Source organism: Micromys minutus (genome assembly GCF_963924665.1).
Source record: "Micromys minutus genome assembly, chromosome: 9".
NCBI classification, from domain to species: Eukaryota; Metazoa; Chordata; class Mammalia; order Rodentia; family Muridae; genus Micromys; species Micromys minutus.
The window spans coordinates 59,224,407-59,243,941 of NC_137978.1; the positions used below are offsets into that span (position 1 = coordinate 59,224,407).

The 19,535-nt window shown below is 36.3% G+C and overlaps 1 protein-coding gene across 1 annotated transcript; it reads left to right on the plus strand.

The window, feature by feature from the left end:
- Positions 1-210: 210 nt before the first annotated feature.
- Positions 211-11,789, plus strand: LOC308424375 (uncharacterized protein; the record flags this gene model as incomplete). Its single annotated transcript, XM_080921281.1, has 4 exons — positions 211-342; positions 9,667-9,793; positions 10,715-10,770; positions 10,974-11,789. The coding sequence occupies 4 exons, from the start codon at positions 211-213 to the stop codon at positions 11,787-11,789; spliced, it is 1,131 nt and encodes a 376-aa protein (XP_080777407.1).
- Between the last annotated feature and the right edge of the window lie 7,746 nt (positions 11,790-19,535).

Below are 19,535 nucleotides of genomic sequence, written 5' to 3' on the forward strand. Positions count from 1 at the left end.
CTGGAGGAGAAGAAGGAGATGGAGCCTCTGGGTATGATGCTTATTGGAAGAACCTGTCGTCGGACAAGTATGGAGATACTGGATACCATGATGATGATGATGAGGAGGATGAAGCAGAGGATGAGGAAGAGGAAGATGGGAAGGACTCAGATGCTGAGTCATCAGATCTGTTCAATAATTTGAATTTAGGAAGGACCTATGCTAGCGGCTATGCTCACTATGAGGAGCAAGAGAACTAGGAGCCACTCCTTGGCACTTATGGAGAGCAGGCTGAACCATGAGGATGCGCAAATGTACCCTCCCTCGGCCTTGTCCAAAAGGCTAGTCACACTAGGCTCAGGGGTAGGTTCTAGCGGTTTTATAGGAACTGCTCCGAGAACTTGTAGTGTATGTAAAATGACTTCAATGTAAGACAGATGGAGTAACATGGATTGGATTATTACTGAGTTCAATAATCTGGTTGGTTTCGCCATTAGGAACATAATAAAATACATGATAAAGGAATAGAAAGAAAATATATTTATTTGAAATTAAATTACTGTCTTTATTAAAGGCACTGCTTATAAATTCATGTCTCTGATTTCACAAAGTGTAATGGGTAAAATGACCGTATTCTTCCTGAATATTCCTGTTCTGTTTTCACTGACTTGCTGCTGTGTAATATTCATGTCTGCATTAGTGGTTGACATGTTTACCATTTTCTTATGATGGGGGATCTCTCCATGCTTTTTACCGTCTCTGACAGAAATCTAGTGTTTTCATCCACATAACGGCAGGACTAGTGTTGCTGATGCTTCACCCAGGGAAACTCAGTTTAAAATAAATTTAGTATATTCTTGAAAAAAAATAAAGAAGATATCCTAGAAAACATTGTCACAACATTCAAAAATACAAACAAACAAAAATACAGCAAAAGCAAAAATATCCTAACTAAAGGCAATCAAGAAATCCAGGACACAATGGAAAGACCAAACCTAAGAACAATATGTATAGAAGAAAGTGAAGATTCCCAACTAACAGGGCTAGCCAACATCATCAACAAAATTGTAGAAGGAAAATTTCTGAACCTAATAAAAAGAGATGCTCATAAACATAGAACAAGCCTACGGAACACCAAAGCGATGGGACCCGAAACTCCTTCCATCACATAATAATTAAAACACCAAATTCAAAGAAGTAAGAATATTGAAAGTGGTAAAGGAAAAAAGGCAAGAATCATATAAAGGAAAAACCCATCTGAATTATACCAGACTTCAAACAGCGAATCTAAACGTCAGAAGATCGTGGACAGATGTCATACAGTCTGTAAGAGAACAAAACTGCCAGGCCAGGCTACTATATTCAGTGAATATATCAATTTCCATTGAGGGAGAAAAGTGTCACAAGCAACATCTGTCACAAACAGGGTGTTCTCTACACATGCGGGCAGTGACACTGCGCTTGCTCAGAGACAGGGCTATATTTTGATTGCAGTTAACATCTTGTAATTCCTTCGAGACATTTGTTTATCACAGTGGTGTGGACTTTCAGCTTTTTTGTTAAGGTTTGCCCCCATGAAAGGAAATTATGAAGGCCTCCCTCTTAATCCTTTGTGCTTTTTTCTGGATATTGAGGTACATTCTGTTTTATTTTAGGTCCTCTGTTATTTTTACATTAGAATTGGCCATTCAGGAGATGGAACCGAGGTCTTGTTGTACTAACTCTGCATCCCCACTAAGCTCAGCAAAGAACACACAACCCAGTTACTATATTTATAAACCACATGATTGGGCACATTTACCACTATACTAATCAATTATTCAGCTGTGAGATCTCTTTCTACTTGTGGCTTCTCAAAGTCATGTTGTTCTTCTTCAGCCTTATTCCACATATTCTTCATCTTCCTCTGTCTTCTATCTCCTTGTTTGCCGTCTCCTTCCTCTCTTCCCTTCTCTACAACCTCTAGCCCCACCTTTCCCTTCCACTTCCCAATCACAGGCTCTAGCCTTCATTCGAACAGTTAAAATGGGGAGAAGGTTCACATGAAATCACCAGGGTATGTGATTGATTCCTGGTTGGGGCAGCCCCTCTTGAGGAACCAGAATAATCATCAACATGGAAACAGCACAGGAGTATTGCAAACCATTTAATTCCTTTTTCACAGTTACAAATTGAACAGAACAATTAGAATAATATAATTTAAAACCAAAAGTTACATTAAACACCTAGTCCATCAGTTTTGTCAATTTAGATAAAGTAGTCTACCACTTATCCCAGCTTAAAAGGCTTACAGTTCTATGCTAGAATTTCATCCTGGTTTTATCTTGTATCTGAATACAATCCTCTCAAATCTGTATGTGTCTCAATTCTTATCTGCTTGAGTTGGTTATGAGAGTACAACATGTCTTCTACCTCCATCAGAAATCTGAGTACAACTTATATAATACCTGAAAATAAGGAAGTACAAACAGCTTTCAAAATTCAATCCATTTGTAAAGACAGCTGACTATCTGCACAGTCCCTCATTCCTGAAAACATTGGAAGATCTGTCTTCAGCCTTTAGGCCCAGGATCATATGACAGACCTTTGTAAGACAGAATTTTGACATACTGCTTATCCTGTCTTGGTAGAGCTATCAGTCACTATTCTGCATATTGTGGCCATTCCTGGGCAGCATTATTGTTTGTAGATTAATTGAGGCAGTTCTTCTATGGTGGCTCTCTTGCATAACTGGAGCAAGTTAATTGAGACTCAATTTCCTCTTTAGATAATGAATTGGATGCTGTCAGGAGCAGACATGTTTATAGTCAAATGGTCTAATAATGAAATGGCCTTAACTGTTGTATTCTGTGGACTTCTCATGCCATTGATGACTTTTTCTCTTTGCAAATTATATCTGAACTATTAAGCCTTGACTATTGTCAGCCATTTCTAATTGAAATATCTCGAAAAAACTCTTTCTTAATTAACTTAGGACCATAAGTTTGTTATCTGGCCCTTAACTCATATTGCTCAATCATCTGAAAATAGTAATAGGAGATAAAGAAGGCTTGTGTCTAAGTTTTGTGTTTTTAAATATGTTGCAGAAGTACAATCCCTATCTAAGTTAAAATATTCTAAATTTTTGCATCAAGTTATGGAATTCATATCAATGAGAATGTAATTTTGTATAAAAATACATTCTGTACCAATGTAAGTAATAACTTCAACTCTATATCACTTATAAAGTTTTCCACAAATATAAGATAAAGCTATGCAATGTTTTGTTTAAGAATAAATTTGATAACCTATCCCTGTTTGTTTAGTATTCTAATTTCTATGATAATACTATATCGCTGTTTTTCGCTTTTGTTCACCTTTTTTTCCCCTATGAAGGAAGGATAGAGAAGAGGAAGGTAAAGATTCCCGAGTCTATGCTGTCTAGTTTTCTCCCAGTCTAATGCTACAACGTTTGTAAAATTTTCCTTAAGATGACAACCTATCTATAATTCATAAAATAATCAGAAGCATCCACCTCAACATAAGGGACTGGGACAATGATCTGTTGTCTGCTTCTAGCTGAATTATGATGAAGAACTCTCTACTGGGGCCCAAAGAGATGCAGAAAAACTGTCTTGTGCAAAGGAGGACTAGGTGGTATCATTTGTCTTCCAGTCACTCTATGTTGAGAAAGTTCACTGCTTCGCTGACATCTAGATTATGACCGTCTGAAAGGCTGTATAGGCAAGCTAGATATATATGAAAAGTTCTAGAAGTTAGTCTTTAGAAGATACAGCCTCAGTGTAGTTGAGGAATAATTAAACAAAGAGCCAGAATGGAAGGTTCCAGAACCTTAACATCCTGGAGTGTGAATCTTGTCAGAGCTGTCTTTTTCTTCTTTCATCCTGCCATATACAAAACTTACAAGCAACTTATAATTCTGTAAAGAGATCCATGTGGAGCTTGCAGCTCGATGATCAATAAAGACAACTTCAGCTTGTACCAGAAAACCTTCTGTTACCCACAGATTTTATTGCCACTATGATACCAGGAGTCATGCTTTGCTGGATAGATGGAGACTGTAGCTCACAGATTGTAAATCTCTGTATGGTCATTGATAACTCTGTCCCCTGGCTCCATTGCATAGAACTTTTTGTCACTATGAATGCCACTACCAGTGAGACCAAGATATGTGTTGACAGAGTGAATGATCTGATCAGAGTTGTTTTTATGTAGAGGGCCCACTTGCTTTCTGAATCTCCTGTTCTGTCCTCTACATGTTTTTCTGTCATTGCTGAAATTTTCCTGATTACAGTGGAATAATTACTGTTGACCTTTTCTGTACTGTTTGCTTTTCTTTTGTGTCTCTTTGCCTTAGTATTCTGAGGTGTGTTTCTTTTCTTCTTATATTCTAGAGAGCTTTTATAATGAGCAATGTTAGATTTTCCACAGGGCTATAAATGTGACATTTATTCTCCTGTTGCAGTTGTTGTCTGGAAGGCTCCCTGCCACTGTCTATTAACCTAGGCCTAGTCCTGTAAGCTTCTAGCCTTCATTCAATCTTATTTAAGCCTAGAGTGCTTTCAGCTTCTGTAATTGTCTGCTGACTGTGCTCACCCTTTCTTGTTCTTTTTCACCTCTTAACTGGCCTGTTCAACTCACCTGCCTGTTCCTGCTCCGACTTCTCTTCCAGCTGAAATTTTCAGTCTGGTTCTTCTCTCAGACACTGAATTGCTCTACTTAGCCTTAAATTAACTGTACCAACCTTTCCTAATTGTCTCCCTCTCGTTCTCTGGCTCATTTTGTCTTTGCCCTTGCCTAGCATATTCTCTTTTCAATCTCTGTAAAACTCTCCAAGTGAAAGAAACTGTTTACGCCTCGCTCTCTGTTTTTCTACACTTTCAGCTGGAGTGTACTGCTCTCCATGAACTCTACTGTATTCTTTTACTTTTCTCTCTTTCCTGTACTGTCTTTCTTTCCCTTAAGTGGCTTTCCTTTCCTATCTCATTTCAGGGGAGTTGGGTGTATCCTATTATGTCTGATCTTCCTCGTGTATTAATATTATACCTAGCAGCTGTAAGTGACTTTCTGCCATTCTTCTTCTTGATTTTGTTCTCACATTGCCTAGAAGTCTCATTCTCAACCCTTGAGTTGTGATGTCTTTGTGGTCATTTAACACTTTCACAGACTTTGTAAAAGGCCGACCATCATAGAACACATATTTCTTATATTCTAGGGAAGTTACACACCACTCCTGTAATAAGAGTTTACCACACCATTAGAAATGTGAAGAACAATTGGCTTAAAGTTTTAGTATAAGAAAATTCCATTTAAAGACATTCAAGTTATAATTGTAATATTCTACATATTAATGCATTCGTGTGGATGTTAAGGGGTCAAGTCACTGCATCCGTATCTGTGCATGGGAGTTAGAAATCAAGGCCATATTGATAGAAGACATAAGTTAGAAATAAAATATTTATCTTATTAACAGCTGCAAGCCTTCTTAGATGATGATGAAAATTGCTGTAACTAAATCTTTTGACAACTGATTATTTTAGAATCTTTGTACTCCAAGACAACAGGAGACACTTAGAAAGTAGATAAACTGTATCTGTCTGTCTGGTAGAATGATGTGGAATCTCATCAAAGGGTCAAGTCAATGCATTCGAATCTGTGCATGGGAGTTAGAAATCAAGGCTATATTGATAGGAGAAGTAAGTTGGAAATAAAAGTTTTATCTCATGAACTATCAAAAGTCTTCTTAGATGATGATGAAAATGGCAGTAACTAAATCTGAAGACAACATATTATTTTGCAAATAACATGATAATTGGCAGATAGAATCTTTGTACTCCAAGGCAACAGGACACACATGGAAAATAGATATACTGTATCTGCCTGGTAGAATGAAGTGGAATCTCATCAAAGGATCAGCTAATGTATTATACTGTGATGGCCAAGGAATCATCATTTAATTCTAGGCATTATTCTTGGTAGCCACTAGTTATTCTGGACACTAGACCCAGTTAAGTGTTCAGGATTAACCCCGAATGACTATGTTTTATAGCAGGTAATCATGTGCTCTGTGTTTCTTCCTGGTGCCTGCTGATGTTAGAAAGAGACCTCAGATTATACTCATATTCCTTACCACATTGAACATGTCACTCCCTGCTCTCAATTCAGTAGAAATGTTGACAAGTTTCCTCATATTTGGTTTTAATGTCCTTTTATGTGGTTTAGCATAGTCTATAATAAAGTTTCATTAATTTAATCTTTGTAGTGTTGAAACCCTGTTGTGAAATTTAGAAGACTTTCAATATTCAAATCTGGTAGAAGAACAACTAAAAGAATGAGTGTGTCTCTGGGGAAAACTGTACAGTTCAGTGTGCTGTTCACTTTTCTTTGAAAAATCCCTTTTTCATTTAAACCATTCAATAGTTTAATTATGTATAATTGGTTCCTTAGTTTGCTCATGCCATGTATTATTGTCTAGAATGGCTCCAACCAAGTTATTAGTTTTAAATTAACTTTTTGTTACTGGTATTACAAATTTTTAATCGTATTCTCTTGCTTATAAGCCAATAATGTACAACCAAGACATGTAGAGCACATTTCTACATTTAAGACCAGTCAAAAACAAACATGAAGTGAACGCACAGTCTATATATTGAACCAGACAAAATTCTTACTTTTTCTAGCTATGCTTTTAAGAATGGAGCACCTTGTCACCTGCTGAACTCAACAAACTAAGTCCTAGGTTTTCCTGGAAGAAAGAGCAGAACATCTCTAAGCTGAGAAGCTGCAGGCACCTTTAAGAGTTGCTTGTGCAGACAATCAGCTCCTTGAAGGTCTCCAGCTGAGCTAGACTCTTGATTTCTGGTGCAGGTCTCCAAATGCCAATTGAAACTTTTTATTTTTACCTTTTATTTGTCCCTGTTTTTGACGTGATTTAAAACTCAATCAAGGGGTGAACAAACAACGTTTTAAACATTTTTTTCTTTTGAACATGAAACACAAATCAACACATAAGCATTGACATGAAAACACAGACACAAACTGACACAGGACAGATTGACGCTCCAGTAGACAAACAATACACAAGAGTGAGAAGAGAACTAGATGTGCCAAGGGGAACCTGATATCCTTCCTAAGGGACTCAGAACCAAACTAAACATTTCTCCAGTGGGAATCAGAGAGTCGGGATGTATCCTGACCTCTCCTGCCCCTAGGAGAGCTCTGCAACAGTTTCCGTTCATTTTCCTTCTCTTTAACCAAATCATCCCAGTCAAAGGAGAGGACTGTTTTTCTGAAACTCATTCTCTCTTGTCCAGTTCGACTACCTCTAATCTGTGTACAAAGACTTAAATCACCTATGGGAATTATCTTTGCTCCTCTAGATTTTTAGCATATCTATAAACACATACACAAAAGACATTTGAGCTATACCTTCTACTCTTTTACAGGTTTATTCACAGCTGGCCCAAACTTTCCTCTGAGCATGCTTCCTTTCCCGCACTGCCCTTCAGTGAGTGTATCCTGCGTACTGGAGGCTTCACTTTGGGTATCACTTGACCAAGACCAGCTGGGTTAAACAACAGGTTTCCCAAGGCAGGAGGATGACTGAAAGAAAACAAAGACAATTATACAAAACTATAACATGACTCCAGCCACTTCTGAGGCTGAGCAAAGTCTTTTTTTATTCAGTTGTCTTTTAAACCACTTTAAGTACAGGCAAAAAGATAACTTCATTTCTGCTTCAAGGAACAAGCAAGCCAATAATCAAAAATCCTGTAAACTTCTTTCTGGGGGCTGTTGCAGTAAATATTAAATTAAAAAGTTTATCTTTTTACTGACCCTGAGTTCTCACTCCTCAAGCCTGGTTTTAGTTTGGAGCTACAAGCTCCTTGGCACCCAGTCTGAGCCACCAACATGGCAAACTTGTCCCTACAACTCCCTTCCCTTGCCAGTTTCCTACCTCCTGTTCTCTGCCTCTGTCCTGGGGGTATTTCTGTTCCCCAAAATCCTGCACAATCACAACTCTACAGCCAGATAGCTTTTCATACAGGTTTATATATTCAACTCTCAATCCATAAACCCTCTACACAACAGGATTACATCAAATAGACAAAGATACAAACTGCCCTTCATATAAGATGCTAGACCTATAAAATTCTCAATATTCATAGCTTTTTAACACCAATAAATATCACCTGGGTCTAGCGGGTCCTTGGAAGCTCCATGTTGCCATGATCTTTCCCCTCTGTAGTCTTACTTCTTCTGCCTCCCGACCTATGACCTCTGTTGTCCTTTGACCTTTTAGGCCTCCCTTCTCTCCACCCCCTGACCCCAACCAGTCACTGGCTTTTCTTTATTTTACTAATTAAAAGGGGAAGGTTCAGTTGGAACCTCCTGACTGGGCAGACCTTCTTGGGGAAGTGGAATGAACATTAAAATACAAACAGGTTAAGGACAATCTACAGATTCTGAATGAAACTATGGCCTTTTTTCAAATATACACATTTATGGATTCTTTTGTGAAAAATCATATGATTTATGAAAACTTATTTTATGTATTGTTTAAGCCAGCATTTATAGAACCTTCCATAATGTAATTCTCTGTAATAGTGATTGTTTTTGTTTGCTTCTTGGTTGTAAATACACTCAAATAACATAATTTTTCTAAAAATGTTGTTCTACATGTCACTTTGAATGTATGTCCTGACATTGCACACCATTTCTGTTTAAAGAAAAAAACTCTAACATTTGGTCCATTCATTAATTCTCCAATTATTATTCTACTTGTTTCTTATGGAAAGTTTCTAACATTTTACCTAGACCTTATAATATCAAATACATATAGTATAATACAGTCATATGAGGCCCAGCTAGTCACAGGATTGAGGTATTGTTCATATTTGAGTTAGGTAGATCTTGTAGAATTGATTGCATATTTTTCCTGGTCATAACTTGACCATCTGTGATGTGACATAAGGAGTCTGTTTAATATCAAATCATACAGCTACATACAGGTACATTACTGTATTCAGAAATCAGATGTGCATATTATATTCTGTAAAAGATTGCAGCTTTTGAGATGATTATACCATTCATTCTCAGAGATGTAAATCCAAGGCAATCTAGGACTATTTTAGTAAGTGTATTTTGTTAGAGTTAGTGTCTTTTGCTGTATAATGAATGTTGATAGCCTTTGTCTGAAATTATGCATATGTGCTGTTTATTCCTCCTGCTAATAGTGTTCACCCAAGAGTATTGGATTTTAAAGGACTCGGTAGAAAAATCCATTGTGTAGAACCATGAGGTTGTAGGCAAATAAATTTCATAATAGAACACTTTGAAAGATATTATTCAATCCAAAGTATGAAAAAAAAGAGAGAAAAGAATAAAATGTAGTGATGGTGGCAAATCTTTCATTTACTGGTAACATCTCAGAAAACCACAGAAAATTCATGATGGTGAGATCCTTGAAAAATTAGGGAATTATAGTAAGTCATTCTATAGATTGTCTATAGAAGAACAGCAATATATAACTTCAGACACATATCTATGAAACTTGGAAGATTTATTTATTTTTCAGCATTTTCCTTTTCTAATTTGTATCACAAAATATCTCCTATTTCTTGGCACTTTTGATTAATGTTGGAAAGCAGTTTTGTACAGTAACCAATAGGTAGTTTTTCATTACAGGGTCTCTTAACCTTCAAGGATGTGGCTGTGGACTTCAGACTAGAGGAATGGGAAGGTCTCAGTTCTGCTCAGAGGACACTGTACATGGATGTGATGTTGGAGAATTACAACAATCTATTGTTTGTGGGTGAGAATGCACTTCTTGTGGAATTGCTGAATCTTTAAGGTTTCCTACACTGTGTTTATGTAATACACTGTGTTTATGTAAACTCTCTGAAATGTCTGTCAACCACTAGCTTACGGGATGTTCAGGTTAGAATGATAAATTTTTCATGCTTTTTTCTTTACATTTCTCTGCTTTCTTTGGAAGAGTAGCCAGTGGTATATTCTCCAAGAACTTTCCATACCTCTTATGTAGCTTTAAATGTTAAAATCCAAGTTGTAAAAAAAAATAATGTCCAGAACAAAGAATTATATTTCTGGACACATAATAGTTGGGTTACGTTAATTTGACTATTACATTAAATTCTTTACTTATTTATGATTTTGAATAATGCAAAAGTTTTCAAGTGGATACAGATCTATTGGTTTTGGGAATGTTAATTTTTCTTATTTATTTAAATTTTGATATGTGGTCTCTGAGTTTGGTACTGATAAAGCATGTTCTTTATCTTCAGCTTTTTGGATGCTGAAGCAAGCATATGTACATGATTCATTTATGATCATGAATTTCTAGCTGACCATACCTATACTGTGCCACTCTGAATCAGAGTGTAATAAAAAAAATGGAGGTATGGTATTCAGAGATCTAATTTATGTATATTCAATAGTGATAGAACACTTATTTTTCCTAATTTGTGCAAGGTACAATTTTTAATATACTATTATAAAGTGTATTATTATTCCTTTCAGTTGATGGGGTTGAGAATTAAGGTTCTTCTGAGAATCCAAGTAATAATTATGAAAAAAGAAAAACTGCTTTTGAGAGCATAAATCTTTAGAATGTCTACTTTGCCTGAAACTTCAGCAAACATCCATTATTGAATATTTTTTTCTCCCAAGTATAGTAATCCTTGTCATCCTTAATTGTACTTTTTTTCTCTTTCAGAAAATCATCTCATATCTGGAAAGCATTGGAAGGTCTTGGATAAGTTCCATGACCATGTGAGTGTCCAAGAACAGTTTTCTAAATGGGATGAAATTGGGAAAATGACTCTTGAATCCACCCAAAGAACACCTTGTAAAACTAATCACCAAGATGCCTCCCTTCAATCCTCAAACCTGAAAAGACATAAAACTGGGAAAACCAGAGACGTTTGCAATTATAAAGACTGTATAAAGATTTCAAATGAACACACTATCACTAGTATAAATTAGGAATCCACATAGAGAACAAAGAACACAAAAATACAGAATTTGATAAGAATGTTCTCTCTAATCATAAACTGAGGCTAAAAGAAAACAATACTGGCAAGAAATTCTACAAATGTTGTGAATGTGAGATATGTTCTTCCGAAAAATGGCATCTTGATTTGCATCAGAAAGTTCATAAAGGACATAAGTCTTCCAAATGCAGTGAATGTGACAAATGCTGTGACCAACAATTCCATTTTAGTATTCATCAAAGTATTCATACAGAAGAAAAATCTTACAAATGCAATGAATGTGACAAATGCTTTACAAAAAAATTCAATCTTAGTATTCATCAGAGAATTCATACAGGTGAGAAACCTTACAAATGTAGTGAATGTGACAAATGCTTTAGTCAACAGTCCTATCTTAGTATTCACCAGAGAATCCATACAGGTGAGAAACCTTACAAATGTAGTGAATGTGACAAATGTTTTGCTGACAAAAGCTGTCTGAGAATTCATCAGAGAATTCATACGGGAGTGAAACCTTACAAATGCAGTGAGTGTGACAAATGCTTTGGCCAACAATCCCATCTTAGTTTTCATCAGAGAATTCATTCAGGAGAGAAACCTTACAAATGCAGTGAATGTGATAAATCCTTTGGCCAACAATCCCATCTTAGTATTCATCCGAGAATTCATACAGGAGAGAAACCTTACAAATGCAATGAATGTGACAAATGCTTTGGCAGACAATCCCATCTTCGGAATCATCAGAAAATTCATACAGGAGAGAAACCTTACAGATGTAGTGAATGTGACAAATGCTGAAAGTGTAAATATGCTTTGCAGCATCGTCAGAGAATTTACCTGAGAGAATCCATAGAAATCAAGTGAACATGACAAATCCTTTACCCACAAAGTTCGACTGAGATAGATAAACTTTATGTACATTGCAAATGAGATACCTTACAATGTCAGTCTGACAGATTACATACAGTAAATAAACATTATAAATTAAGTGAATGAAACAATTTTTCCTAACAAATATCTTTTTAAAATTCATTAGAGACTATTTACAGGAGAGACAACTTTTAAGTGTATTGAAGGTGTGAATTCTTTTCTTTTGGCCTATCTCTTAGAATATAACAGAATAAATACAGGCTACAATCTTAAAAGATATAATGTATGCAAAAATACCCATGACTTCATTTCAGATCAGAGAAAACATTTAAAAATATTTTGTTTCTGAAGTATTTCTGCTGGGAAAAATGTGGCACATGTTTCAGTCAGGGTGTATTTTTTGCAACACTTAAGGCTTCACAATAGTGAATTTGTATGATTATTGAAAAAAAACTTGTCAATACCTTCATGAAATGTTCAAATCTTAGTGAATGTCAGTTATTAGTTCTGGGAGAAACTTAAAATGTGATAGAGGAAAGTTGTCACTAAACTTTTATTCTTCACCCTCAAATATTCGAAGATGAAGACAAATGGGAAGCCAGAGGAATAAAGTTTTGTGTATCACTTTTATAACAACAGAAGTTACCAACTTCAAAGGGAAAACAGAGCTCAACTTATCTAATAAAACTGACATTATTATATTGAATTCAAATGATCAAATTGAGACAAATTATACTTTAAAAAGTATATTTGACTCACCGAACCTCCCAGATTTCATTTTCTTTATACTATAAATGTATCTCCATATATTAAGTCTCATTGGAGAATCCAAAAGTAATATATCTTTTTATATGCTGGTTTCCTATTTTAGGAAAACAACTGTTTATGAGTCCCTTTTACTGTTGTAAACAGCTTCTTCCCCATTGTCCTGTAAATAAAGATGACTGACTCAACAAGATTGACTTAGTTGTTTTCAGTTTGCATTTGGGATACCAAGAGCATCTTCCTAGGAAATGTCGCGCTTAAACCGTACTCTGATTTTGTGAACATATTCTGCAAAGCTGTAGCATAAACTTATTAGTAATGATTTTCAATGGGTGAGTGACAACCCCGTGGGCCAGTATTGACACTGTCTTGGGCGTTGCTTCAGAGTGTAGGCAAACATGTACTTCCACTGGTCGTAGAACTCAGAAAGCATTCATTCATATCCAGGGTTAGTCTTCCCACATTATAAAAGTTTAAATTGTATGTCAGTATTTAATATCACAAAAGTTAGACACACACACAAAAAAGTTAGAGACACTGTATTACAGATGTTGATTTGTTTTAACTAAAATAAGGAAGATGTTCAGTATTGAGAGTTCATCTTGATAGATTTTTCCTTTGATGAGTAAGTAGTGTTTTTCCTTGTCTTTTTTGATGACTTTTGGTTGAAATTTTATTTTATTCAATATTTGGGTGACTACTCCAGCTTGTTTCTCGTGATTCTTTGCTTGGAAAATTTTTTCCCAACCTTTTACTCTGAGGTAGTGCCTGATTTGTTGCTGAGATGAGTTTCCTATATGCACCCAAATGCTGGATCCTGTTTATATATCCAATCTGATAGTCTATGTCTTTTTATTGTAGAATTGAGTCCATTGATGTTAAGGGATATTAAGGAAGAATGATTGTTGTTCCCTGATATTTTTGTTGTTAGATGGAGAGTTATATTTGTGTTCTTTTCTTCTTTGGGTTTATTGCAAGAGTTTTAGTTTCTTGATTTTTCTAGGATAAAGTTTCTTTCTTTATGGTGGCGTTTTATATCTATTATCCTTTGTAAAATTGGGTTTGCTGACAGGTATTGTGTAAATTTGTTTTTGTCCTGGATTATCTTGGTTTCTCCATATATGCTGACTTGGAGTTTTGCTGGTTATGGTAACCTGGGCTGGAACTTGTGTTCCCTTAAGGTCTGTATAATGTCAATGCATGATCTTCTAGCTTTCTTAGTCTCTATTTAATAAAAGTCTGGTGTAATTTCGATCAGTCTGTCTTTATATCTTACCTGTCCTTTTTCTCCTACTGCTTTTAGTATTCTTTCTTTGTTTTGAGCATTTGTTGTTTTTACTATTATTGGTTGGGAAGAATTTCTTTTCTGTTCCAGTCTATTTGAGGTTCTGTAGGCTTCTTGCATGTTCTTGGTTATCTCTTTTTTTTTTTTTTTTAAGTTAGGAAATTTCTTCTCTATAATTTGTTGAAGATATTTAATGGGCCTTTCAGTTGGAAGTTTTAGCTCTCTTCTACACGTATGATCTTTGGTCTTCTCATTGTGTCCTGGATCTCCTGGACGTTTTGTGTCAGGAGCTTTTTGGTTTTTGCATTTTCTCTGACTGTTTTGTCTATGTTTTCTATGTTGTTTTCTGCCCCTGAGATCCTCTCTTCCATCCCTTGTAGTCTGTTGGTGATGCTCACTTCTATAACTCCTGATTTCTTTCTTAGGTCTTCTATCTCCAGGGTTATCTCTTTTTTTATGATTTCTTTAATGCTTCTATCTCCATTTTCAATTCTTCCACCTGTTTGGTTGTGTTTTTTCTGTAGTTCTTTGAGTGATTTCTCCTAGTTCTCTGGTAATTGTTTAAGGGAGATATTCATGTGCTTCTTAAAGGTCTCCATCATCATCATGAAGTATGATTTTAAGTGTAAATCTTGTTTTTTGGTGAGTTGGAATATTTGCTATTTGCAGTGGTGGAAGAACTGGGTTCTAATGATGTCAGGTTGCCTTTGTTTCCATTTCTTGGGTTCTTATTCTTTTCTCTTGCCATCTAGTTATGCTAGGTGTTCTTGTTATCTCTTGCTTATGGTTGTCTCTCTTGTGGGTCTCTGGGACTGTGGTTTCTAGAGGGAGATTGTTTCTGGGTGTTCGGCTCTCTTGGTAGGCTGTGAGTTGCGGTGGCTGTACCCAGTCCTGATGCAGCTGAGCTGGGTCTGGCCTTGGGCTGGAAGTGTGTGCTTCCAGGCTGCAAGGTTGGTTGAGCTGTGGAGTGCTGGTCTGCATCTCCCAGGGTAGACGATGGGCAGAACTGGTTGAATCACCCCTCTACTTAGGATGGAGAGCCCTCCTGCAGCAATCCTGAGCACCCAGCTACTTGTTCAAAAGATGTGTTTTAAAATGTAAATTATGTTGTTTAGGTATCTGAAGTGTGATTATATTGCAGGACTCTACAGACATGAATTAGGCAGGTGCTTCTGGTATATTCTCAGCATTCACAACATTGGGGCAGGTGTATTCCTCTTCATTTGAGGTCAGACTAGTCTACATCACAGTGATAATACAAACAGTGGGATCTAATCTCCTCCTCTGGCCTGCATGAATACTACACAAAGGTTGAAGTGACATTCCTTCTCAGAGTATGCGGGTGTGTTTGTGTGTTTTCAAATGGTATTTGCTATATTGCCAGAGAACACAATGCTAGCAGAATATTTTTATTGTCAATTCCCCAATAAAGAGACATAGACTAACAGACTGGATACATAAACAGGATACAGCATTTTGCTGCATCCAGGAAACTCATCTCAGAGACAATGACAGATACTACCTCAGAGTAAAGGGCTGGAAAAAAAAACTTCCAAGCAATTGGCCCCAAGAAAAAAGCTGGAGAAGCCATTCTAATATTCAATAAAATAGATTTTTAGCCAAAAGTTATCAAAAAATAAGGAAGGACATTTTTTACTCATCAAAGGAAAAATATATCAAGATGAATTCTCAATCCAGAACATCTATGCTCCAAATACAAGTACACCCATATTCATAAAAGAAACCCACTAAATCTGAAAGCATATATTTCACCACACACAATAGTAGTCGGAGTCTTCAATACCCCACTTTTATCAATGGACAGATCATAGATGCAGAAACTTGATGGAGACACATCGAAACTAGCAGAGGTTATGAACCAATTGGAATTAACAGACATGTATAGAACATTTCATCCTAAAAAGAATATACTTTCTTTTTAGCACCTCAGGGCACCTTTTTTTTTTAAAGAAAAACTGACATTATAGATATTAGGTAAAAGATACCCTGCACAATAGACACAAACAATATGAAATTCCTTGATGTGACCCTAACTAAGCAAGTAAAAAGTTCTGTAAGACAAGAACTTCAAATCTCTGAAGAAGGAAATTAAAGTAGATCTCAGAAGATGGACAGATCGCCCTTGTGCATTGATTGGAAGGATTAACATTCTAAAAATGGCCATCTTACCATAAGCTATTTACAGATTCAATGCAATCTTCATAAAAAGTCCAACTCGGTTCTTCATAGATGTGGAGATAGCAATTGGCAAATTCATCTGGAATAACAAAAATCCTAGGATAGTGAAATCAATATTCAAGTACAAGAAAACTGGGGGTATCACCATCCCTGACCTCAAGCTATATTACAAAGCAATTGTGTAAATATCTGAATGGTATTGGTTCAGGGATAGGCAGGTAGATAAATGGAACAGAATTGACCCAGAAATAAACCCTCACACATATGGTCACTTTGACAATGAGCTAAAAACATTCAATGGATAAAGGACAGCCTCCTCAACAAGTGGTGTTGGTTCAACTGGTAGTCAGCATGCAGAAGAATGCAAATTGGTCCTTTCTTATCTCCTCGTACAAAGCTCAAGTGCAAGTGGATCAAAAGCCTCCAGATAAACCCAGGTATACTGAACGTATTAAAAGAGAAAGTGAGGGATAGCTTAGAACACTTGGCACAGGAGAAAATTTCCTGAACAGAACACCAATGGCCTATGCTTTAAGATCAAGACATGATAAATGGGACCTTATGAGATTGCAAGGCTTCTCTAAGGCTAAGGACATTGTCAAGGAAAAAAAAAAAAAAAAAAAGCAGCCAACAGACTGGGAAAAGATCTCTACTAATCGCACATCTGATAGAGGTCTAATATCTAATATATACAAAGAACTCAAGAAGCTAGACACCAGAGAATCAAACAGTCCTATTAAAAATGGGGTACAGAGCTAAACAAAGAATTCTCAACTGAGGAATATAGAATGGCCAAGAAGCACCGAAAGAAATGCTTAACATCCTTAGTCATCAAGGAAATACAAATCGAACAACCCTGAGAATGTTGTTGTCAGAATGGCTAAGATCAAAAACTTAGATGACAGCAGATGCTAGCATGGACGTGGAGGAAGAGGAATACTTCTTCACTGTTGGTGGGGTTGTAAGCTGGTACAGCCACTCTGGAAATCAGTCTGTCAGTTCCTCAGAAAATTGGACATAGTACTACCTGAAAATCTAGCTATCCCACTTCTGGGCATATACCCCAAATAGGATCCAACATATAATAAGAACACTTGCTCCACCATGTTCATTGCAGTCTTATTTATAATAGCCAGAAGCTGGAAAGAACCCAGATGTTTTTCAGTAATGAAATGGATAAAGGAATGGTGGTACATTTACACAATGGAGCACTACTCAGCCGTTAGAAACAATAACTTTATGAAATTCTTAGGCAAATGGATGAAACTAGAGAATATCATTTGAGTGAGGTAACCCAGTCACAAATGAACACACATGATGTGCAGTCAGTGATCATTGGATATTAGCCCTAGAAAGCTCTGAATCCTCAAGAAACAACTCTCAGACCATATCAAGTTCCAAAAGAAGGAAGGCCAAAATGTGGAAGCCTCAGTCCTCCTTAGGGGGGAAAATGGTGAAAAAAATTAGTATTCGACATATATCATTATGTAACAAATTTTGTGAACTATAATAATACATTATAAAATAAATAAATTTAAAAAGCTAGCCACATAGCAGTTTAATCACCTTGATTATTCTTACATTTACATGAAAGCTTGCTCCTATGAATGGCCTATGCTTAAAACTATATAGAAATCTTGTTATTTTTTATCACACTGCAGTGTCCACAAAAGCTCCCACTATACTCATGTCCATACACACATGTGCACACAGACCTATAACATTTTACACATGTGCCTTTGGTATTTTAGTCAAATCAGTCATTGATTGGTTATTTCCAATGAATTCATGACATCATTGACTTTGTCTGTTTTGCAGGAAGGAGAGATTGTAGATCAAAGTCTTTCTCATGCTTTCTGAGTATATATCTCTCTTTGCATTGCTTGCAAAGCACCTTTCCCTAACAAGGACACTGGAACATATGAGTCAATGTTCTTGGAGGCACCAGCTTGACTTCTTCATATACATTGAGTTCTATATGAGATATTAGACCTATAAAATCTTTAATGTTCATAGCAATTTAATGCCAATCAATATCACCTGGATTTAGCTGGTCCTTGGGATCCTCCATCTTGCCACGACCTTCAGCCTCCTTCTTCTGACCTCCTCTGACCTCTCAGCCCTCTCCATTTCTCTCACTCCCCCAGTCTCTGGCTTTTATTTTACTAATTAAAATGGGAAGGTTTAGTTGGGATCATGTGACTAGGCAGCCCTTCTTGGGGAAGTGGAATTAACATTAAAATACAAACACCTTCAGGGCAATCTACATTTCCTTCTTTTTGTCCAGGTAAAAAGCCTTTCCCCCCCTCAACTATAAGATGAATATATAACTATTACCATTTTACAATTTATAATGTATTAGACAGCCTTAACTTCTAGCCTACCAATTTTGTCTATTAAATAAAGCACCCTTTTATCTATCTTGAAAGAGAATAATTTTATATCTGACTTATATTTCAGTTTTAGATTGTATGTCGTCTGAAAATCACCTTTTGAGATTGATATTAACTTCCTTAATGCCAAATAGGTGGTCTGGCTAAGAGGCTTTTAGTCTTCAACAACATCAGAAATCTCAGAATGACCAGTATCACCTGATAATGAGAAGCACAAAACACAGCTTCCAAAACTAGCCAATATACAGAGACTGCTGCTGATCACTAGGACAGTCCCACATCTCTCAAAACACTGGAGCATCAGTCTTCAGCCTTCTGGCCCAGGATCATATCTGACAGACCTTTTTAATGAAGAAATCTGAAGGAGTGATAATTTTGGCTTGGCAAAGATTATCAGTTGACAATTCTGCAAAAGTGTCCCTTTCTTCTGACCTCCAAAAGTATTGCAATTCTTTCCAGGTGGCTGTATCGCCCCAACTAGAGCAACTCTATAGATGCTCAATTTCTTCTTAGAATCTAAGAAGGGATGCTGTCAGGAGCAGACAGGTCTCTAGTCCAATGATCTTTAATTTAAAAATGTGTACAAATATCATCTTCTGTGGACTTCTGACGCCTTTGAAGATTATCTCATCTCCGAATTGCTAAGTCTTGACAGTATACTCTTGGCTATCTTAAATTGAAATTGTCTTTTTAAAAGGCATTCTTTTAATGATCCAGAACCATGAGCTTTTTATCTAGCCCTCAAGTAGATTGTTTAACCAACTAAACACAGTGCTTCAACTTTAAATCTGTATCATATCAACCTTTAGTACTGTAAAGATTATAACTTTAACTTTGTATCAATTAGAAAGATTCTTACCAATGAAGATATGACTTTAGCTTATCAAAATAGGATTATGACTGTATAATCAATTCTGGCTAGTTTCTCCCTGTATGATTATGACCATTTCTAAATTTTTTATAATAACTACTTTTCAATAACCACTTTCACCCCCCCATCCCAGTCCAGGGAGTTGGGCAACGACTCATCTT